Source organism: Physeter macrocephalus, chromosome 11 (assembly GCF_002837175.3).
Source record: "Physeter macrocephalus isolate SW-GA chromosome 11, ASM283717v5, whole genome shotgun sequence".
NCBI lineage: Eukaryota > Metazoa > Chordata > Mammalia > Artiodactyla > Physeteridae > Physeter > Physeter macrocephalus.
In genome coordinates, this window is record NC_041224.1 from 142,589,293 (window position 1) to 142,614,394 (window position 25,102).

General features: G+C 41.7%; 1 protein-coding gene across 1 annotated transcript; it reads right to left on the bottom strand.

The window, feature by feature from the left end:
• Positions 1-12,973: 12,973 nt before the first annotated feature.
• On the bottom strand, positions 12,974-23,877 carry TMEM30B (transmembrane protein 30B). Its single transcript, XM_024118143.2, has 2 exons — positions 22,301-23,877; positions 12,974-13,113 (listed from the first exon to the last, which is right to left on the bottom strand). Exons 1-2 carry the CDS (start codon positions 23,356-23,358, stop codon positions 13,110-13,112), a joined length of 1,062 nt encoding a protein of 353 aa, XP_023973911.1. The 5' UTR covers positions 23,359-23,877; the 3' UTR covers positions 12,974-13,109.
• Between the last annotated feature and the right edge of the window lie 1,225 nt (positions 23,878-25,102).

Sequence of the window (25,102 nt, forward strand, 5' to 3'; positions counted from 1 at the left end):
CCTTTCAAAGTGATTTCTTTAGTGGATTTCGACAGTCTTATCTATTCTGAGGAGTTTTTTCATGTTAAAAAAATACTAATTGTGGCTTATTCAGTCTAAATTATGTCAGTCTCTACACATGAAAGAATCCCAAACTGTCCTAGTACATAAAGTTTAATGGTGAGAAATTGAGATCCTATTTCAAATTCATGTGGCTTTAAAGGGGGTGTGATAATTTCAGGGTTTTGTAATGTTTTCTGTCATCATCTTAAATTTTGAACACATTGCAAACCATAGTTCCAAGACTCGTCAAAATGGATAGCAGCCAGGTTTTCTAGATGAGAGACACTGACAGCTGGTAAAAGCTGACCAAGAATGAATTAAATGAATGAAATGGACACCCCGCTTCCACTTCCTCTCTTCAGGTGGGTCACAATGAATGCTTCACACCAAAAGGTGGTCCGTTTTTCTCCTGTGTCCCTTCTGTCTTCTGTCTCCCTCAGCAACAGCTACAGCATAGCATCCTTTCCCGTTTGCTAACCTGGGTCTGACCAGTTGTTCATCAGAGTTGATTTCACGGCGCATCACCCTCGGTGAAGCTCAGCCTACGTCACCACGTTCCATCGTGAGCATCATCTCCATTTATGCTCAGTCTTCCTGACGACAACAGTCATCTCTGTGAAGTCTGACTGGCGTTTTGATCCTGGAAAGTCAATTCTTTAGTCTAGTAGAAAGTCTACTTTTTCTGTGTCTTTAAACTCACTCTCCATCAAGAACTCCGTTGTGTCCAGGAAGCACTCGGTAAACATTGTCAGGATCTACTTTGTTCTGTTGAAATGGAAAAACATCCCCAGACTCCGACTGAAACCTTTGTTTATAGTCTTGCTTAGGTAAATCCTCTACATGAAAATTTTACATATGTTACTCCGAATTTTCTGCTTATTGATCCTAATTAGTGAGTTGTTCTGCTCAACCCTGTAAGGAACTGTATGTACCACTTAACTGTGCAATATTGATCCACTAGGTCTAGCTGCTTGCCTCTGTCAATGGCTTTACTTAGCAGCCTCAAGAGAGAAAACCTGGTTTTGGTCTCATAACTTTGTTTGAGCTGACGGTCTCCAATCTCCAAAGTGGGATAAACCAGATTCCTTCACTGTGTTTATTTTGGCCCACCATGTCTCTTTATGGAGAAAATGGTCCAAATAAAGTGCTTCCTCTGTGTATTTTGACAGGAAACACTACTAATATGCTTTCCTTTTGTTGTGTGCCTTGCTCTTTTCTCCCAGTGTTGTTTAAACATTTTCAGTACAATGACATATTTATTAATCCACTCCTCTCTGCATGGGGCATGAAATGATTGGTTCCTCTGTAAAGCCCTCTTAGAAAAGGTGGTTTCTCCAGTGAGAGTTAATAATATTACCACTATTCATATAAAAAACACTGAGACAATCTCTTAAAAAGGGAACACATTTATCTAAAACAGCTGGTAAAGAAAGCACACAGGCCCAGCCAGAGGCAGTGAGGCCAGAGGTCAGGGTTAACACCGATCTCGGTGGGACTTTGAAGCTGACATTTTACAGATTATATGTGTCTCAGTGCACAGTGGGCATGGCATATAAATTGGACTTAGAGGCCCCTATTTGTTCTCTGCATTTTTATGAGCCCACAGAGCTCTTCTTTGAAGCAGAATACATCGAAAATAAAAACTCATTTTAATGTTGTGGAACTATTTACAATAAATCACATTTACATCCTGGCTTTTCTTAAGTATAAGATCTCTCTCTTTCACACACACACACACACACACACACACACACACACACACACACACTCATGGGGTCTCTTTTCCAACCTGGGTAGCATATTTTTTATCTTTACAGTATTGTAAGCCCAGCTTCCCTCTTTCTCCTTGCTTTGACTGAGGAGTCAGATCAGAGATGCAGCTATATTTGGTACCACAAGGATTACTATTGTGAAGTCATGTGAGGTGATTCAGCTCCAGTGAGCTACTTTTTACCCCCAGGAAAATCCCCTGATACCATAAAATGCTGGCTATAGCATGGCCCTTCAGCACTAGAAGAAAGCATCTGATTTCAAAGAGATTGAGTTCCACTCTGGAACTAATTATATCATTCGTTTTATGGATTTATTAAGTTGCTAGGTGTTTTGACTGGAGAAGGCTGGCGACCCAGAGAGAAACATGCACTGGCAGAGTCTGCCATGGGCACTTTAGCCACCTAATTAATTTTCAATAAAAGCTCACAATAGTTAATTTGCTCTAGACCCAGTGTAAATCAAATGGAGACAAATAGGTTAAAATTAGAAATGTGTGATGGGAACCATGTTTATGGTCAAAATTACCTTTCACCCTGGAAATAACACAGATTGACAGGGAAAGAAAATGAGACCACACAGAACTTTCGTTCAAATTGATTCTTAAGTGAATTAAAGATTTTGTTAAGAGAAAACCAGAATCCCCCCTCACCCCCCCCCCCAAAAAAGATCTGAGATCTATGGGAAAAAAGTTGCCTTAAGAAAAAGCATAGTTTAGAAAAATGTTACCTTAAAAAAATCACAGAATGAAGACACTGTTTCCATTATACCAAGTTGCCTGGTGCCCTCTCATTTTTTCCCAGGCTTAACATAGTGTGGGTTTAATAGTAAAAATACTATAAAGTTATTAAGTTCCCAGGTCTAAATTGCCAGACTTGCCTACCCAGTGCTATTCCTTTAGCTCCTACTTTTCACAACACTGCTTTCTAACATCAAACAACCATTTTTACTTTTATGAGAACATAGACATAGATTTCTTATGATTTTATAATGATACTTCAGGCCTCCAATTAAAATACCTAGACAATATAGATATCTTTGGCTCAGTTCATTGGACAAATATTATTATTAAGCTTCTCTCCAGGATTTTATATTTGCAAAATATTTTGTCGGCTTTAATCATTTTAAATTGCCTTAACTTTGCCCATTTTCTCCATGCCTCTCTGTTATTCCTTAGGCAACCATTTCATTTTAACCCACACACTGCTCATGTGATGCAAGGTGAACTAAGCTAATTTTTTTTTAACATATTGGAATGTTAGTTTCAGAGATGGTTAGCTTTTCCCTTGTCCTTTGCTGAACATGGCAATTTAAACCACCCCGGATTCTATTTTTATTCCACGTTTGCCAAGTTCATGAAGTAAATTCCCTCTTTTCCACTCAATCTGGTTTTTCTTCCTGCCCCAAAGGAATGATGTTGTCACTGTAATGTCTTCTAATGCACTATAAATGCCGTGATGAATTGGAGGCAGGCTGGTTTCTTCTGAGCAGGAGTCCATTATCCTGTCACAGTGTTCCTTCCCTGTAACTTAATTTTTATTGTAACAAATGACTAAGTACCAAAAAATGAAACAATGTGATGGGCCAATCTAAAGTGGCCTGACTCTGATGGTAAGTGCAGCGGAGTGACAATTGTTTGCAGCTGCCTTCCAAGGGCTCTCTCCCTGATGACATCCACTATCCAAACTGGAGTTATCAAAAGCGTTTTCTGGATGTTTATGTAAGATCTGCATCCACATTGACTGCCTAACAATACTAATATAAAGTGCTTTGCAAAAGACATAAGATAAGCGTTAAGAATGAGCATGTAAGAGACAATCTTAACTGTGTATTAGAATCACCTGGAATTTTGTTCAGCTGTGATGTAGGATGCCATCTCCCATCACAGGAGATGCCAATTTAGTTGGCCAAATATGGGGCCGAGGAATATGCATTTTAAACAAGCACCTTTCCTAATTTTGTTGGAGTCATATAGACTATATTGTGAGAAGCCTTTGCCCAGAACTTCTGGTCAATCAGTCTTTTCAATAAATATCCACTGTACACTTGACCCTTATTTTATAATAAGGTGCCATTTTTTTTTCTGATTGGATTTCTAACTAAGGTCATTCTCTCAGATTAGATTTCCAACTTGAATATGATCTGTTCACACATGGTCCATTTTCCCTTCATTTGTTTTATAGATTGTCACCAACATGTCTAGAATATTAAAATCACCCCTGTGTTACTGATGATAAGAGAATATTAATCTGGAATCCATAAATCCCAGGAAATTCAATCAACTTGTTGCGTAAGTGAATAGAGGCTCTTTACGAATTGGAGGTTTCATAGATTTCACCATATTCCCAAATGGGTCTGTGACCCCCAAAAAGGGTAAGGACCACTGTCCTGAAAGTGGACAAACTTAGTAGTATTGGCCTCATTAATATGAAACTTCCACATCAAATAAATGGTTGTGATGTCTAAACAGTACAACTTATTACGTGTCTAAATAGTACAACTGATATTAAGATTATAGCTTTATAGGTGAGTAACATTTTATAATCAGGTAAAGTTTATTTCAAATCTTCTTACGTATTCAAATGTTGTGTGATATTTGCAGTTTAATATGTAGTATAATCAGATTGTCCCAGAAGCACTGAAACTTCTTTCCTAAGAAATATTTAGTAACAAATGATAGAACCACTAGGTTTTGCTTCCAGTGGTTTAAATGGTGTCTATTTTAGAGGCAGCAGGAAGCTGAACAAGTTTTTGGAAGATGGTGGAATCTCAGCATCAATCCATCTATTAAATATTTATTGAAGATCCATCAAGAAAAATGAAAACTGTCGTATGTTTATTGGAGCCTGAGGTTAGCAGATTTGTGAAATATCCCAGGTGCGTCTAAACACACCCACACCTGTGATTTTCATGGTGGAATTCTCCAGCCATTAAACTACCAGTTGAAGTGATTTCAGTAAAAATCACAGGTGACTTTATCAATCCATGTAATTTATATGAACAAAGGGGCTGACTTAAAAAAAGAAAGTTTCACCATCACTTAGTTTAAAAGGCTGGATGAGAATGGGAGAGTGTTGGGGAAAGAAGCAAAAGAAAAGGTTTCTGAATAAAAGCATAAATCCTTAATCCATTGATGGCCACAGAATAATGATAACCATATTGTATAATCATTTTTGGTGGTTACAAAAGAATGGAAGCCATATCAAAGAAATATCAAATATTCTAGCTCTACCTAAACAACTGCTGGTAGTGAGTCAAGATGTCCTTAAAACGGTCTCCGAGTATTTCATTTTAATCATAAACCATGAGGTGTTAAAGGGGTTAATGAGGTCTCAAGTCATTGTCAACTAATTATCTTTACGTTGTTGTCATCACATTCTAATTGTTATGCTTCTGCCAGCTCCACCACTGGGGGTACCCAATTTTAGAGTAATTGGTTTAAACACACACACACACACACACACACACACACACACACACACACACCCAATGGTTAACCTAGCTGCTGCTTAGTTTGTTAACTTAAACCATTGCTGTCACTAACACACACGTGCATGCATACATAGACACATACTTGCATACAAAAAGCTTTTAGGAACTTTCATCTTTTTAAAAGGGCAGGGGGAAAAATCAATAAAGTGGTAGCCTGGCCAGCAGTAGGGGATGGTTGGAGCAGCATGGGTGGCTGAACTGTATGAGAAACAGATGTAAGCTCTTTGGGGCTAGAGCAGGCCTTTCTCTTTCTCAACCAGCCAATGGAAAGCAATGAATGTCCCTACCATCCGTCACCCAGCCCTCCCCCCACAAAGATTATTCAGTCTGTCTGTTGAAGCGAAGAGCAAAAAGGGGCATCCACCCAGCTGGGGAAACTATGATTTAGGCTCACACTTTGCTCAAGTACCACGTAGTCTTAAAAATGATTCGTTTCATGGTCTGAATCAGCAGGGAAATGCTTTCTTGCTGTTCTGTTTCGTACGTTCTACCATCACACAAATCTCAATTCACCTATTGCTCTTTACATTCATCTCTCTCTTTTTCAAATTTGTTTTTCTAGCCTGGGAATCCTTTTGGAGTTGATAAAAGACAGGGACCTGACACAAATGGGTCATTGCCGGTATGGTCACTTAATCAGCTTTCAATGAAGTTAGATGTTACAAACTTAAGCATTTGGAATGACTCAACCACTTTGGAAAAAAATGGCAGTTTCTCAAAAGGGTGAGCAGGTATCTACCCTACAACTTGGCAATTCCACTCCTAAGGATTACCCAAGAGAAATCAAAAGAAATGTCTACAAAAATAATCATATGGCAATGTTCATAGCAGCACTGCTCATAATACTTCCAAATTGGACACAACCCAGATGTCCATTATCCAGAAAGGATAAACAAATTGTAGCATCTTCATACAACAAAATACTACTCAGCAATACAAAGGAATACACGACAGTACAGGGAATTTCAAAACATTAGGTTAATCAAAAGAAGGAGGATATGAAAGAGTATATACTGTATAATTCATTTATATGAAGTCCATGAATAGGCAAAATTAATCTACAATGATAGACGTCAGATATCAAAAAGAGGTTGCCGCTGGCAGGCAGATAATTGATTGGAAAGGGTCACATGGGAACTTTTTGGAGGTGATAGAAATACTCTATATCTTGTTTTAAACGATGGTTATGTTTGTGAATACAGTTGACACAACACATTGAACTGAACACCTAAGACCTATACCTGGTATTGCGTGTGAATTATACCTCAAGTTTTTTTTAACTTAAAAAGTTAAGGATTTTGGAAATACAGATGCTATAACAGGAAAAAAAGAAATGAATGAGGAAATCAGAAAATAGAGGAAATGGGGGGAAATTGATGATGCTGGGGGAAGTGAACCTCATTAAGGATGAGAATGTATGTGGATACATGTAGAAATACCTAGCCAGCTACCTGAAAGTTTCTTGAGTACTTACTATGTACCAAGCACTGTGCTAATCACTTTCTTGTATATTATCTATTTATCCTTCCCTTTTTCTTTGACCCTCCAGGGCACAGAACTGGATTAGTCCTATTCCTTGGTTCATTACACATTCTCATCATTAGTCCATGCATGGCTAGTTTCATTTAGTTAGCTGGTTAATCTTATTCATAATATGTACTTGTAAGCCCTCCACCCAAGAACTAACTAGAACCTTGACTGTAACCTATTATCTAGCTATATAATCCTATCTCCCATTCTCCCACCTTCCCCCCACTCAAGGTAATCATCATCCTGAACCCTGTGTTTACCATTCCCTTTCTTTCCTTTTTGCATACAATTTTATTAATGCTTGTGAATTCTTACACATCTAGATTTAAATGTTACTTAGCTTTAATTTTATGGAAAAAAATGTTCTACATAATCTTTTGGCATTTACTTTTTCACTTGATATTATATTGCTAAAATTCATGTAAATTATGTGTCTCTGTGTCATTTAATCTTTAGTATAGCCCTATGAAATAGGTGTGATAAAGTTGGGGCTCAGAGAAGTAAATTAACATGCCCAAGGGCACACAGCCAGGAAGTGGAAGAAGCAGGATCCAAAGCTGAGGCTCTTAACAAATATGTTACACTGCCTTCTCCATTCTATATTGTCAGCTGTCTATAACCATATCTCTGTCTCTACTTATACCTTACCCATGCCCCCCTCTATACATACATATATAGAGAGAGACACGAATGTCAGCAAGGAGCCCAGGTTATGGAGCATGAAAGAATCAGTCAAGTCTATCTAATAATTTATGGGTCCTTATACTCTGGTAGAGAACATAAAATATAAAAGTTATATATGCATATCATCTCAAGAATTTTAGTCCCTTAAAATTCAGAATATACAAGCAGGTAATGCTTTTGGAAAAGTGTCTGAAAGTGTGGTAGCATGTACGCGTGCACACACGTGCACATGCACTTTCTGGGGTGTGTCTTAGAACAGCATCCTTATTTTATTTCATTTCATATTCTAAAGGGGCAAATGCACAGACCTTGTTTAAGCAAGTCCTGCTCTGCACCTTATAACTGTATACCAGAGGCCATGGAAACTGGATCACTCTCTCAGGATGTCATTACAGCCAAGCAGAATCTCATTAAAAATCAATTCCTCAGGTCCATAAAGCTAGTTTATTTTATCTTCCTGGAGTGCCTGCTGCTAGCAGTTACACAGTTCCATTGTATGGCAGTCTTGTCTGCGAAGAACATTGCACAAAACGGCCATTTAAAGATTTTCCAATTTTATGTTAAACTTTATAATTTTGCAGTAGTTTAAGTTTACAGGGTTTGCTTCTCAAGTGTAGGGTATCTTGTTACATGTGCTAGAAGTCCATTGCCAGTCCTAGGTCCCGCTAATTAAATATTTGCCTTTATAAACTAGGTGCTGTCCGATGTGAATGTGCACACTTAATTGGGTAGCAGGGTTTCCAGAGCTAAGAATGCCTGATTTGGTCAATTTCTGCGACTTCTCACCCATTGCTACTTTCTGACTGTCGAGTTGTACCCATGGCCTCTATGGGTAATTACACAAAAATCAGGTAGTGAATTTGCTCTTTGTCGTGACTTTACTTCAGTATCTCTAAACATGCTAGAAATCGATATGTATCGGCCAACTTTTATAAATGGGGAGTTGAAAGCACATAGAGATTTAGTGACCTGTACAGGTCACACCCTGAATGAGCAACAGAGGCGGAAGAAATCAGAGAGGCTGCTCTGGCCCCATCTGGAATCTTTTAACTCTTTTGACCCCCTTCAGCGATTTAGGGGCTGGCGGATTTCAAAGATCAGTGAACTTTTTGGAACAATGCTTGGCAGTGAAACATAGAGGCTTGGATTCCTTAGATTTTAGCTCTTCCAGGATGCAGGCTCAGTTTGCATTTTATTTTATTATTTTTTTATTTTATAAATTTATTTATTTATTTTTGGCTGCATTGGGTCTTTGTTGCTGCATGTGGGCTTTCTCTAGTTGTGGTGAGCGGGGGCTACTCGTTGTGGCGGTGCGCGGGCTTCTCATTGTGGTGGCTTCTCGTTGCGGAGCACGGGCTCTAGGCGTGTGGGCTTCAGTATTTGTGGCACGCGGGCTCAGTAGTTGTGGCGCACGGGCTTAGTTGCTCTGCGGCATGTGGGATCTTCCCAGACCAGGGCTCAAACCCGTGTCCCCTGCACTGGCAGGCGGATTCTTAACCACTGCGCCACCAGGGAAGTCCCTCAGTTTGCATGTTGTGAGGAGAATAAGGAGGGATGGACAAGTGTGAGTTGGGCTGGGATTAGAGTACAAAGAGGGTTAAGATCACCACAGACAGCAAGTGCTCCTTCCCCCGCCCCCACATGTTGGGGACTAAATAAGCATATCATTTAAAAAATGTTAGCAGTTGACATTGGAAGGAAACAAGTCCAAAATAAACCTCAGTATAATCTGTTAAAAAATATTCAGTGGAAAGCGACAGGATTCTCCTCTGTTTGGAACTCCTGCAATTTTGACAATTGCATTTCTCTTCATGAAACCATCCCTGGGCACCATTCTCCAAGATGCCTTTTGTGGAGCCCTACGTCTATAAGATGGTAATTGGTGTTTGAACAAAAAAGAGGTACTTGTTCAAATATATTTGCATATTTTGGCAACATTTGATCTCATTCCTGGAGATTCATAAGCATATGAGCATGTTAAAGACTCTGAAAAGTCCTTCAGGGAAGAAAGCTTTTTTGAACTTGTCTGACCATGGACTTTCCCCAATTGCAGCAAAACAACTACAAATAGCTTCTCATGAAAATAGAAATAAGCTACAGAAGACATTTCAAGGGAATGATTAATCCTTCAGCATTAAAATAAAAATTAGTCCTATGCCCCGTCCACTGTAAAAATTTCCATCTAAATCCCAAGTCACAGAATTCTATCACTGAAAAGGAATCCAGTGGTTTAGTCTGACAGCCTCATTTCACAGAAGAGGAGGCACAAAACATTAAATAACTTATCCAGGTGTCATGACAGAAGGGCAACTATAAGGATCTTCGCTTCCCAAGCCAGTGGTCGTCTGTGCCACCACCCTGTCACTCAAAGCACTTTAATACTGCCCCCACCTAAAATTATCTGTGAAGAATAATTTTCGTCTGACCTTGAAAACACAAAACTGAAATGTTGCTGCATCAGTGTTCTGTGCTGTTTGCCTAGGATGAGACTAGGTTAGGAGAAGAATACTGAGAACTTGAAAGAAGTGTGCTCCAGGATGGGGGGAGAATTTTAGAGACTACTAATGCTTTTAGAAACATCGCAGATCCAGAAAGCATGCAGTGCCCAATCGACACTGAAGCTGCATAAAGTCGGCAGGTGGGAAAGTTGTCAAACTCGAGGAATTCTGGAAAGCTCATAAAAGGTGGAGTTCGTTGCAAGGAAATGCTAATCACTATTGGGAGAATTACCCACCAGCCTTTGAACCAGTGGCTTGACTCAGCACTGGAACAGAGATGGAGAGCGAAGGCAGATGGAAACGTAACTTCTGAAGGGCCAGAAGAGGAATTGCTCATAAGAACGTGTAACTAGAAACAGCTTTATACACCTGAGTCATCTATAAACCTGCTATTCCTCATATTTGTGTACATTTTATACTATCGAAAATTGGCATAAGAATCTGCATCTGTGTACACTTTAAAAAATCTGATTCTATGAGCTTTGCTAGGGAGGGAGGTAAGGAGGTGGGGATGGATGGTGGGTAACAAGAAACATTTTTGAAGGAAAAACAAAAACCTGATTCCTTGGTCTGGGTGGTAGAGGGTGGGGTTGAAGTGAGTCTTCAACAAAACTGAGTCTAAATTGACTGGGAGGCTTTTATTTGGAGCTCTCCCTTGGCAATATTTTATCACAGTATGGTTTCCATTCTTGGCCAAGAAAAAGAACTGAGGTGGAATGGAATTGGCTCCATCTTAGCTCTGATAAGACAGTCATAATAATGGAAGACATCTTTTCCCCATAACTTTGAAAAACATGAAAGCAGATATTGGCTCTGAGTATGTCTGATGGTCTAACTTTATTTCCTGTCAACAGAAATAACTCTGATTTATGTTTGGTCATCAAGTTCACACACTCACATACAACTTGTATTGGGAGAGCACAGAGAGATGTAATATACAGAGCCGTGATGTATGCCTGTCCAGCAAAGCTTCCTGGTCCAAAGGAGACCTCAGGGACTGAGAAAGACACTTCAGTATTCTCACTCTTCTGTCACTGTATCCCCCTGTGCATCCTTCCAGTGAGTTATATTACATGGGCTTCAGATGAGCTACATGTCGGCTTTGATCTCTGAGCCCCTCACCTACACTCTTTGTGATCCAGAAGGTTCGTTGGCCTGTATCCAATAATTGCGGTGGGATGCTGAAGGCTTAGGGGATGATACATGCTGGTATCTGGCACATTGTTTTATTCTTCTAATATCTGGATGCATCAGAGGAGTGAGAGGATTTTTAAAATTCCATTTCCTTCTCAAAACTGATCCATGGTCCAGGCAGTGGAAATTGAGTGAATTTGCCTTTTCAGTTAATGCCTTCTTATGTCATCTGGTTTTGAATTCAGAAGTATTCTTTCCACTGCCCTGTTATTATGCCATATAATTCATTGACTTTAAGGTGCCATCAATCATAACATGTCGCATTATTTTATGTACCACTACAAAAAAAATACTGCCAATTAAAGGAGGACCTAATAGTTCCTTATGTTTAAATTTTGTATTTTATCCTTTTTCAAGGGGTTCTTTTATATTATTTGGATAGTTTTATTACGTGTCCTACTTGTGCAGACATAAAAAGGAAAGTATATGTAAAATAAATTGGCTAAGTTTCTCTTAAAATTTCTTCGTATCCAGAGTCCAACTCTTCCAAATCCCTCTAGAGACAGATTCTTCAATGTCTATACACAATGCAGTGTTTTGCCCCAAAACACGATGACAGTGCAACACAATAACTACATCATGACTGTGGCCTGGCTGACAGTGAGTCTAAGTGACAGCAACTGTAAGAAGCCATGGATAGTGAGAAGCCAGGAAATTGAGACACATCCTGATTTTAGAGATGTTAAAATATGGGGGGCGGGGGTGAGGTATATCTTAGAATGGAAGAAATGTGGTATGACTCAGTCTCAAAGCGTGGTACAAGATTCATGTATACACAACTTAGAAATATTTTACAAAAATTTCTCTTTTTATTTCTGAGGTTCAACATCAACCTCAGAAAGGAATGCAAAGTTTAAAATTATCCACCCCTGAATTGCCGTCTCAGTGTAAGCAGTTCACGGGATCCTAAGTAAGCATACTTATTTTACTTCTATAGAGACTCTATATAGGCTTTCTTTTTTAAAAAAAGTGGCCATGGAGACGGTTTATCTGTCAGTCTATGAAGACTGTGGGGCAACTTCGTATAGTTCCTGGGAAAGGTTCTTGCCAATATTTATTAGCCTCTCATTGTAAAAAACCTAATTTGTAATTTCAAATAAATAATAATAAAAATTTCAAATAAAACCCGACATTGTCATGCCTATTTGGCAAAGTTATTTGGTGAAAAGAATAGTAGCAGTCTTTTTCATTTTGGTGCCTAAGTTACAACAAAGTAGATTACATATACTTCTCCAACAATAGCGTGAAGAAACTTTTACATAGCTCTAAAATAAACACAATATTTTTAGCAGGAAAAAAACTGAAATTGGTAGTAACCACTAGAATTATATTTGAAGGAAATAGTCTATGTTATTTGAATACAAATTAAAAATAAACACTCCCGTTTCTTTTTTGATAGATTAATTGGAACGTATTAAAACTCACAGAATTATTATGCAACTTATAAGCATTCATATTTTATTTACTCTCAGGAACCTTAATTTTGGAAACTAGTATTCCACATGAGCATTACACAATCACATAAAAGATTTTTTTCCTTCTCACCTGCGTTTGGCCCAGAGGTAGTTAAATGCTGGTGATTCTGGCTCCGTCCAGCGGAGGGCAGTAGCGCACATCTTTAGAAGAGGGATTCCCGTTTCAGGTTGGACGAGCCTCAACCTGAGAAACCGTACACTGCGTTCCGTGTCTCTTGAGCCAGCCTCCGGTGACAGTCCTTGGCAAGGTCAGCAAGGCCACGACGAGTTGTCTTCAGGGGGCCAGGTGGCAGACTTGAAGGCTCCTCTTCCCAGTTCTGTGGGATGTACTCACTCAGCCAGGGGTGTGTGATGCAGGAAAAATGCAAGGCCCTGTGACATGCGAAGGATCTGGGACCGAGCCTCACCGCTTGGCTGCTTGAGTTCACCTTTGGCAACAAATTGGAGGGAAGGTGGTTAAAATGCGACTCATTACCTTCCCAAGATATCAGCACTTAGATTGCATTTCTTCTTGTTTTCTGCTCTGATGAAGGACAATGAGGGGGAGATGTGGAGGCTTTGGTCCTGTAGGAGCATCTTCTAATCTAAAAATTGCCTCCCTGTACCATCCCCGCCTAGAGCTTTGCTTCCTTCATGCTGTATTTGGACAAACTGGGATTGTCCAAGCCACCAGAATTCTCAGGGGACTGACTAGCAGGCACGCTCTGTGCCTTTGAATTCAATTAGAATGGAGTGCTGGGCTTCCCTGGTGGCGCAGTGGTTGAGAATCTGCCTGCCAATGCAGGGGACATGGATTCGAGCCCTGGTCTGGGAAGATCCCACATGCCGCGGAGCAACTGGGCCCGTGAGCCACAACTACTGAGCCTGCGCGTCTGGAGCCTGTGCTCCGCAGCAAGAGAGGCCGCGATGGTGAGAGGCCCGCGCACCGTGATGAAGAGTGGCCCCCACTCGCCGCAACTAGAGAAAGCCCTCGCACAGAAGCGAAGACCCAACACAGCCAAAAATAAATAAATTCAAATCGTATGGGCTTCTAAGAAGACCTCTGCTTAAAAAAAAAAAAAAAAAAAAAGAATGGAGTGCTTTGGGCAGTAGTCAATCTAATGACATTTTTATCATTCAACTTAAAGAAAATGTTAAATTAAAAAATTTTCCAAGTTCCTTAACGAGGTAACAAATGCTTTAGAATGACTTCTAATCGTATGCATTGCGTGAGTCTGTAGAAACACCGGAAACACCACAGAAAGGAGTGGACTCTAAGGGCCTCGTGGAGGCGTAGCATGAGAACCCTCCATAGTCGTTCATGAGGACAGGGTGCATTCCCTGGGCTATTACTTTTTCTAATACTATACTATATGCCTAGTTTAAGGGATGATAGCAAAATGGACACCTGTGTATCCACCTCCCAGTTTAAGAAATAGAATGTTACCAGTACCTTTGGCGCCCCTGTTTGCCCATCCCTGCTTCTTTCCATCCGCCTCCTCTTTTCTCAGAAGCAACCACTCTCCTAAATTGTAATCACTTCTGGGCTTTTCTTCATGCTATGTTTCTTTCTCTATTCTGTGCCATTTGTCTAGTTGTCTTCCCTGGACCAAAATCACCCTGTTGTCTAAATTACTGAAGCTTTGGAGTAAGACTTCATTTCTGGTAGGTCAAGCGAGAGTCCCCCTTCCACCTCCTCACTCCTACAACCCCTGTTCCTTTTCTTCAGGGGTGTCTTGTCTATGTTTGTTCCTTCATGAGATTACTCTTAATATTCAGAGAGGATGAGAAGCTGAGTGCTTTAGTGTGGATCCTCAGTCTGACAAGCTGGTTTGAATCCTGGCTCTGCATTACTATCTGTGCTGCCTTAGGCTAGTTACTTTACCTCTCTCAACTTCAGCTTCCTCATCTGTGACACGCACATCATAGTAGCACCAATTTCACAGGATTGTTGTGAGGATTACAATGGGGTAACATAGATAAGGCACTGAGAACATTGCCTGGAAGGCGACACTATTGGCTTTGAATAGCTGAGAGCTTCTGCAGTCACACTGACCTCCTGGCTGTCTCTTGCCAACCATGTCACCCTGGACCAATTTCTTTATTTTTCCAAACCTCTGTTTCTGCATATGCACATGGGGATAATATTAGGGTTGTTATAAAAGTTAAAGGAGAAAACCAAGGAAATTACATAGCATGTTGTCTGGTAAATGCTTAACAATTTCATTTCAGCATTTTAACTAGATTTAATTTTAAAAGTGAATTGGGCCTTAGTGCTAAAAACTGTCTCTACACTCACTTCTGGTTATCTACAAAAACACTTGCTTGGGAATCCAAAACATTTGCCTGGGCGAAGGATGATGATAGTAAAGAGAAGTTTGCAAAACCAGCTCTTGCTTTCTTGCAGCTTTTCCTTGCTTTCATCTTTTTGAGGTGCAGCATTCTCAGAAGGAAAAACTGTTCCTGATTCAAAGCCAAACTCTCCTTCCTAGGCCTTCTCTGTTTCCACAGCCTGCTTTGCCGGCTTAGGGCTGACCAGGCAAAGCTGTTTCTTAACTTGTTTTCCAGAATCAGAGGAAAGTTTAACATAACAAAATTTTATAACTCCTGCCCGGTAACATATATTACTTTAGAAAAATAAAAATACCTTTCCCTTATCATGCATTATTCTTTTACATGTACAATTTTCCTGACGTATTGAAGTAATATTCCACGGTTTGCTGTGACTTGGAGGTTTATGGCCCTTCTGTGGCAGATCAGACTAAACATAATTCATTCATAGCTACTTAGTGCTCTGGGAAATAAACCCCTGAACTTAAATAACTATGGTGTGACCTCTGTAAAATATTATTTATGGTTTTAAAACTATTATGTAGATATCAAGATATGCCAAATGTTATAAACCAAACACCAGCTGGCAAATGGGACAACTAGTATTCCATTTATTTTTGCTTTTCTATCTGGATATTTCTCTACAAATGCTATTTTCACTTAAATGGATTCTGGGGTAATTATCTGGCAGAGGAAAGCAATGCTCATTTACATTTTATTATAGAATACTACAGTTAGTAAAAAAATTCTCTATAAAAAGCACCACAAAAATATAAACATTCCATTAACTTACTGCAGTTTAATAGGAAAGACACTGATTACCTTTGAGTATAAAGTAACTGTCCCCACTATCAGTGAACTAGTGTAACCCATCTGTTATTCATTTCTGCAAATTAGTTTATGGAGGAAAACCCAACTGCACATTTAAGTTATCCAAATGGGAACTCTAAGTTTAGTCTTTTCATGCTGTCAAAAATATGTGTGCATTCACAGCACTCCTTATTGTAAGATTTCCAAAAGTGTAGGGTGTCATCTCCACATCTCCTTGGTTTCCTCAATGATTTCTATGCGTTCGACTATATTGTAAGAAATAAGCTGTTCAGTGGTAGTAAAGTCATGGAATCGTCAGTTTCCTAATAATCATTCAACAAATGTTTGAGGACCCACCACATGCTGGTCACTCAGCTTGGCACTGGCAACAATAAAGATAAATGAGCAAAAAGAAATCCTCAGTGCTCAAAGAACTAACAGTTTGAATATGGAGGTAGATAACCAAGTAAGAAATTTCCAGGCAGTGCATCAAGTGCTGTGAGAGAGGAATCAGCACAAAGGGAAGACGAGGCTGAGGACAGAGCGGAGGAGGCAAGGAGGGCTTGTGGAGGACTTCACAGAGGACGGAGACCCAAACACTGAGCATGGTCTTGAGGATGACTGGGGAGGTTCCGGTGGTTAGGCGGACGTGCAAGACCAGCACGGGCAAGGACACAAGGGGATGCTGGGTTCAGACCTCTTCAAATCATTCAATACAGCTGAAATTTGGTGGAGCCTTGGAGAAAGAAGGGATGAAGATTCAGTGCGAGGCCAACCATGAAGGTCTTGAAGGCCCTGCTGAGGAATTTAGACTTCCTCCTGTAGGCTGTGTGTAGACATGAGAGATTTGAAGTTGAGGGTCACGTGATGAGGTTTGTGTTTTGGCTAGCTCCTCATGGCTGGGATGTGGAAAATAAACTGGAGCCCAATTAGCAGGCTCCTCCAACTTCCAGATGGAAAATAACAAAGTCCTGGGCCAGGGCAGTGACAAAGAGAGACCTGATTGAAAGTGCCTTTGGGATCTGGAAGCAACAAGATCTGATAATCAGTTGGATGTGGGAAGAAACAGAGGGAGGAGTCAAGGAGGTAGTTCAGGTTTGGGGCTTGGATACTTGAGTGGGACGGATGAGTCATTTTCAGCATCTGGGACTATTCTTGGAAGAATGGGTTTGGAGGAAAGGTCAATGGGTTTCATGCTGACCATGTGGAGCTTATGTTATTTGTAGGACATTTAAGCGTGTCCCAGAGGCACCTGGACATGTGAGTTTGGAGAGAAGTTAGGGTTGGAGATAGAGATTATGCCATTTATATATACGATGGTCAACGTTTTTAAAGATTCATGAAAGTGAATAAATGAGCTAATTTGCCCCCTAATGGTATGAAAGATACCATTCAGTTATTTGCAAACTATCTTCATGTAACAAGGTAAGTCTTCACCCCTAAAGCCCTGTAGGTAAAAACAAAAAGGGAAGGGTAAAAAGTGTTTTCCATTCTGTCATTTGCTGTGAATAGGAAGTGATGCAGCTCTTATTTTGGATTCTTTAACAAAATGGGATATGTCTTTTACTTATTAAAATCATAACAAGACTTAATCAAGTCTTCCTTTGAGAATACTCAAGTGATTGAAATCATTGAAATTATATCACTGCCTCATCCAGAGGTTGTGCTTTTGTTGTAGAAGACTGCCTACTTTTGTAGAGTTCCAAACAAAACTGAGCAAAATAGAAGGGAATCTATTTCTCCCTCCTTAGTCTTGATGACTTTCTAAAAGCTCATGCATTTTGATGGCTAAGATTAATGAGACCACATAGTGTTAAGCACCTTGGACTTTCAGAACAAAGGCCTTTTAGAAGAACAAAGTATCATTATTAATGACACATCACTTACAGTTTTCATCAGTAATGTAAGGTTTCAGCCACTTTAATGGGAATTTAGTTAAGAGCTCCAATGTGGAGAGCAATGCTATTAGAGGAGGTTCTTGACAGTAATACCTTTTGCTTCTAAGGAAAAAGATAAATCATACTGAAATTGATCAAAAAGACAAGCTGAGAGGTTCAGAAGGAGGTGAGCTACCATCCACTTACTAAATTTCTCAAAGGCCTTATCATCAATGAGTCCGCTGGTGAGCTCTGCCCTCTGCAGTGGGCTCCCTTCGTGGCCAAGTCTCTCCCCCTTCTGGACAACTTGCTGGCCCAGAAAAATGCCTCACACTCCAAACTTCACCTTTCTTTTTTATTCCCCTCTCCTCTCCCTCCACACCCCCAGTCTATGTTGGGTTTCACTGCCTCAGGATCTTCCTTTGTCCTATGGTGAGCTGCTCAGTCAAGTGCATGAATAAAGGAATGCCACCTTGCTGTGGTAAACTAATTTACACCATTACCACTAAAGGTGAGAATCATAATGCCAGGTGGCAAACCAGTGGGGAAGTATTTTTCCCTGAATACATGTTGTTAGTCTTATCAGATAAATCATGGGGGATGGTGGTACACATAGAGTCAACGGTGTTTGCGATTTTTGCAAATTCTTTACACAAGATGCTACTCTCATATAAGATCGCTCCGGGACCTTAATATGTTTCAGTCAGATTCACTAAGACTCTCTTAATGACACTTTATAAATGACTCTGCTTTTGTTGGAGGGAAATTACGAGAAATTCTCCTGGGGGAAAACATTGAAGTTAAAAAAATTTTAATTTTGTCGTCGAAATCAGTCAGCTATGTTTTATCTGTAGGAAAAAAAAAAAAAGACAAAACTAGAATGCAAAGAAATGCCCGATAAAAATAAAGGAAGAGGGAATTTACTATTGTTACTGTAACTGATGACTTATACCCAGGGGCATATAAGGAAATGATTACACTGCAGCTCTACCAATAACTCTTTGAGATCTTAGTCAAGATTGTTGAGATCCCTAATGACAGGAAGAGAGCACAGACACCATAAGGCAGAAGGGGTTGTGGTTATACCGTGTGAAGTGATATTTGTTACTAAAAGAAATCTCAGACTATTATTCTGTCTCTGATTTGTAACAACTGTATAGTCTGTGAATTGTTTAGTTGATTTGATTCTGGAGATTCTTAGAAAATCTTTCTTGTTATATTATTCTGTTTTGGGAGTTCCTGCCAACCACATTAATTAGTTTCTCTTTTGTTTGTGGTTTACAAGGTAGATGAAAGCACATTTCCAGTCCAATTGTTGAGGTTCACTCTTTTCTGTCTCATTCCAGATGACATAGCTCTAGCTAGGAAGCATTTACCGGACAACATGAGAATTCAAGTCCAGCTAAAATGCTGAGATATCAAACAAAATGCTACAGCGCAGGAGAATGTTTTGTTTTTAAAGTTTCTGAGGCGTTGTAGTCCAAAATACCCAACAAATAATTGCAATTTAGAATTTGAGTAAAATGCAGAAATGGAGAAGTAAGATTACTGCAATCACATTCTTTAGTAACTTTTAGTACTAAATATTATTAAAAATTGACCACAGGGCTTCCCTGGTGGCACAGTGGTTAAGAATCCGCCTGCCAATGCAGGGGACACAGGTTCGAGCCCTGGTCCGGGAAGATCCCACATGCCGCAGAAAAACTAAGCCCGTGTGCCACAACTACTGAGCCTGCACTCTAGAGCCCGCCAGCCACAACTACTGAAACCTGTGCTCCTAGAGCCTGTGCTCCACAAGAGAAGCCAACTAAACCCTTGAGCCACAACTACCGAGCCCGCGTGCCACAATTACTGAAGCCTGTGCGCCTAGAGCCTGTGCTCCACAAGAGAAGCCACCGCAATTAGAAGCCTGCACACCGCAACGAAGAGTAGCCTCCGCTCACTGCAACTAGAGAGAGCCCACGCACAGCTACAAAGACCCAACGCAGGCAAAATAAATAAATAAAATAAATTTTTAAAAAAATTGACCAGGGCTTCCCTGGTGGCGCAGTGGTTGAGAGTCCGCCTGCCGATGCAGGGGACTTTCGTGCCCCGGTCTGGGAAGATCCCACATGCCTCGGAGCGGCTGGGCCTGTGAGCCATGGCTGCTGAGGCTGCGCGTCCGGACCCTGTACTCCGCAACGGGAGAGGCCACAACAGTGGAGAGGCCCGCGTACCGAAAAAAAAAAAAAAAAAAAAAAAAAAATTGACCAAATTTTACCAAATTCAAACAATAGTTGAAGATCATCTGATTTATACTACACGTTGATGTTGATATAAGCTCAAATTCTGCATTGGGAAGTTAACACTGAAAGATTGAGTTCACTGTGAGCTTTATTATGAAAGATGATTTTCTTTCTGCATTATAAATCTGCTAATAACAAATGAGCAAAGTGGTTGCTAGTTGGTACCTTTTTTAACGTTTGTGCCTTTAAGATCATAGTTCAAAAGAATTAAGCAAATGCGATAACAAAGGCAACACAAACATAACCTTTATTCTCTTTCAAAAACCCAGAGAATAAATAGGGCTTGGAACCATATTCATTGATTTAATCAGAATACCTTAAATTTTGTAGTCTCATTTAAAATTTTATAGCAATACAATGATTATTGTAAAAGTGATGGCAATATACATGGTTGTTCTCAACTAAGTAGTAAAAAAGTGCAGTAAATTCTCTTATGCATCCTAAAGAAGGGCTAGGGTAGTGAGCTGCTTGATCAAACATTCATAATAAATAAAAATTACTCTCTATATATCTGATCATATATTCATAGCCTAAAATCACAATACACAATCTGACAGTAAAATTGTGCTATATTCAGGAGTTGGGAAGCCAGCACACTGGGATTATAAAACATTTTTTAGTTTATGTAAATACTGAGACAGAATCTCTAAAATCACAACTGTTCCAGAAGATCTGAGACAGATGTCAATGAACATGAATGCTGTCTATCAGCTATCAGTTTTCAAAGGACTAGAAGAGTAAAATAAAATTAATGTAAATTATTCAATACAATTCAATATTGCTTTGACTACTTAAAAAAAATACCTCAAGTTATTGTACTGCCTTATAGGCATGAGCAAAAATTGTAGTAACTGGAAAGTAGCCGTAATAGAGAACAGGCACTGAGAATTCTGACAGAACACCAAATAACTGCTTTTGGGAAATAAACTGGTTAAGATGATCTCACTTTTTTAAAGTTCTTTTGCCATAAAAGGGGTTTTTAAAATTCTATTTTCTTAGAATAATTTTACATATATTAGAATGATTTTAGAGTAGTCAGAGTTTATCATTCTCTCAAAGGTTCAAATAATTCTTAAGATTCTGGTTTACATAAGACTATATTCCTTAGCATTCATTTAAACATATTACTAAAAACAAACATGGTTCATCTGAGAACATAGATTAAATTTTTTTTTTTCTTAAACCCAAGGGAAAAGGTATGAACGTAGCCCTTTCTCTCTAAGCATAAAAAGTCATTTAGATGAAAAAGAGGACTGAGTCCAGAGTCAGGAGACACAGATATGACTTTAGGGAAATCACTTTCCCTCTAAGATCCCTCCAGCTATCTGATTCTAAGGTTAAAACATTCCCTCTGAACTATACAAACTGACCTGGCATTTTCCAGTTTCTACACAGTACGCCCCCCCGCCCCCCCCAAAAAACCTTTTTATTTCTTACACTCAAATATCAAATGAATTGATACAAACCCTGTTCTGCAAATCTGTATGCCAGCTAGTTGTTTTCACTTATTCTGCACATTGCAGAGAGCTTCCTACGTTCAAGAAGGAGTGCTAGACCAAACCTGCAACATTATGCTTGTCACTGCCCCTGGGAACAAATGACCCCCTGGAAAACTGGACGCAGTGATTGCGTCAGGCCCAGCTTCAGACACCTGAGGAAATAGGGAAACAGGCAGTTATCCCACTTGCTCCCTGGTTCAGGGCACTGATTCCCAAACTTGAGGGAATACAGGAGGAATCCCCAGATGAGTTTGTTGAAACCGCAGCTTCCAGGGTCTCACCGCAGCCTTATTGTGTCAGAATTTCTGGGGATGGGGCCTCCTAATCTACCTATATTTTTAATCAATATGTTCTCCCCCACCCCTCCATGCCTCTGCTGGTTATTTGTGGGCTTCCCTCTCTACACTCCCACCCCCAAAAAAGAAAAAAGAAAACCACTGCACTGTAGTGGTTAACGCTCTAGAGTCAGTGTCAGGAGGCAATGAGCAGCTGCTAGATCTGGAATGAGTTATTTAACATCTCTTCACCAGATGGGGGTTGAATGAGAGGAGTCTAGCCGTCCCTTCCTCTCTCAAAGAACCTCACATGTCAACTCGTGAAGGAGATGGGGAAAATGTGCAGGGATGTCTCACTCTAGCAGTTCTAACACCCCAGAAGAGTCTGGAAGCCCCCGATCGGGTGTAATTCCTCTCTCTCTCTGGTCCCCTCATCCACAACTGGAGGCAAAGTGTGGCGAAGTTGGAACTGGGTGACAGTCGGGAGGGAGAAACCAAAAGAAGCCTGCAAGAGCGTTTTGGCAAGAAGCAGAAAGGGTACTCTGAAAGCAGGAATTACTCGTCGTCCTCGTCTTCGTCGTTCTGGTCCTGGTAGCGAATGTAGACGACCAGCATGACAAAGCCCATGAGGATGCAGAGGGAGCCGACCACCAAGTAGGCGATGCCCAGGAACGGATTCTTGCCGCCCATCCACGAGATGCTGCTGAAGATGATGAGCTTGTGGCCGCCGAAGGAGCGCACCGGGTAGTTGTAGGTGATGTTGACGCGGTAGGTGCCCCGCGGCAGCCCGGCCGAGTAGTTGCCCTGGCGGATGCGCGCGTACAGCTTGCGAAACGTGGGCAGCGCCGCCGTGCGCATCCATACCACGAAGTCCTGGTTGATGAAGCCGGTGTTGTTCGGGTCTGGGCTGAGCTCGTAGACCGGCCGGTGCCAGTTGGGCGGGGGCGCGGTGCCCTGGAAGGCCAACGCCAGGCTGCCGTTCACCAGCGGCGGGTTGCGGAACTTGACGTGGTAGTCGGTCCACCAGGCGATGCCGGTGCGGTCGAGCGGCACCTCGACGTAGGGCCCGCCGGGCAGGCGCTGGTGCCACAGCGAGAAGGAGTCGTTGAAGAGGCTGTTGGCGATGGCGCCGCAGGGCGCGATGGGCAGGCCAGCCGCGCTGTACTGGTAGGGGTAGCACTCGTTGACCGGGTGGCGCAGCGAGCTCTGCAGCCCGCTCAGCTGCGCGTCGTCGCGGGACACGCCGTAGCGCCGGTTGTTCTGGTAGAAGTTGGTCAGCTCGTAGTACAGGTACACGGGGCCCTGGAAGAGCTCGGGCAGCGAGAAGTACCAGGCGCACGAGCAGCGGGGCGGCGGCGCGCGGCCCTGGCCGGCGGCGGCGCACACCGAGCAGTTGCCGGTGCCCGGGTCGCCGGTGTAGTCGTACTCGAGCTCCTTGATGCCGTTGGAGGAGTAGTAGAGGCCCAGGCCCAGGCCGATGAAGGCCAGGCCGGCGCAGAAGAAGAGCGGCAGCGCGATGCTGGCTGACAGCAGCGGCTGCCAGGCGGGGAGGCGCTGCTGAGTGAACGCGGTGTTGTCGGGCTGGTGGGCGCCCCGGGCGGTGGCGCTCCAGGTCATGGCGGCCGCGCGGACCCACGAAGGGGCGCTCGGATGGATGGGGCCGGCCGGTGGCGCCTCCCCTTCCTCGCTGGGCGAACCCGGGGCTACCCCCGGGGCAAGTTTCCGCCGGCTCAGGTGAGTTCTGGCCCCGGCCCCGCCTCCGGCCCCCGCACAGGTGAGTCTTAGTTACAGGTTCTCCGGGCAGTGACCGGACTCTTCAGTTCCGCCTCGGCCCAGGTGATCGGCCAGCACCGCCCCTGCGGGGAATCGAGAGCCACGCCCCGCCTCTTCGGAGGTGAGCGGGCGGGCGTTCCTTCCCTCACCTGGCGGGCCCAGAGCTCGCTTTTCCTCTCGATCCGGGTGGGTCCGGACTCCAGCTCCACCTCCCCGAGGTGAGTGGCGGCCCCAGGCTGCCTCTGAGTGGCTCATACCTTGCTCAGGTACTTCCTTCCTTTCCGCCTTCCAAGTGACTAGAGTGCCTGGGCCAGTCTTGCCCGAAATCGTAGGAGGTGAAACCTCCAGCACAAAGCTCCACTGAGGGATTGCACCGTGCGTCCTGGAGCCTTGAAGATTTCAGGTAATTAATCCTCTTTTATCTGAAAGTGGAAAAAAAGTGTCTCTGGACCCTGTTGTCTTTGTAGGTTAATTTAGGGTCCCCCTTTCAGTCAAGTTGCAGCCACAAATTGTAATGCCCAAGAGACTGCACTATGGTAAATCGGTTTGGAATGCCGTGCCTGCATTCAAATTCTAGAATTTTTTTTTTTAAGGGAAAATGATTTTCCGGCCAGGTACCCCAATCTTGCTGTATAACTAAGAAAAGTGGAAAGTTCTCTAAAAATGACACTTAAAAAAGAGAATTAAAGACGGCAAGAGGTTCAGAGCCTTTAAATATCTCTCTAGCTGGTGGAGAAACCACACAAGGAGAAAAATGCACTGGACTACATGTGATTTCTTTTTCTTTTCAGATTATTTGCCTGACTGGAATAAAGTCCAGCCCAAGGTCCCAAAAGACCTAGCTGCTATCCACAATCAAGGATGTTGGGACTTTGGGCCTAAGGAGGTGAACTACAAGGTTTTATAGGACTTACTGCAAAGAAAACCCAAAATAGCTCTGAACATTGCTTGCGATTCTGGCTTTTATATCTAGGTTGGTAGAATATACACAAGGGGGTGTAGGGCCATTTCAACTTTGTGCTAAATTCTCCTTAGATATTGAGGTGTTTCTGCCTCTCTTCCCGCTCCTAAAATGCAAATAACTTAAATATTTGCTTTATTACAGTTCTGCACCTAGAATAATATATTGCATTCAGGAGTTATTCAAAACCCATTGAAATCTGGAAAGTTAAAATACTTGCTAAATTAAACAACAGGGATTTTTTTTTAAGCATCTTTCAAGTGTTAGCCCTAAGCTAAGCAAAGTAGAAAACAGAAGACAATTAAACTAAAAAGGACCCTTGACCTCAAGGCATTTGCAGTCTGATAGGGGACATATTACTTAGGAATAAGATGAATCAAAATATACAATAGACAGCAGATACTCAAGTACCAAATTATACTTTACAAGAATGATACTAAAATTAGAAAGTAATATTGTTTTAGTAACAGAAAATTCATTCTATCTTGTTGAATGGAATGAATGCAGATTGCAAGCTTTAGCTATTAGAGAATACTGAGGGAGACCCAGCTGGCTCGAATTCCACTTCCCTCACTTTTTTTTTTTTTTTTTTTTTTTGTGGTATGCGGGCCTCCCTCTGCTGTGGCC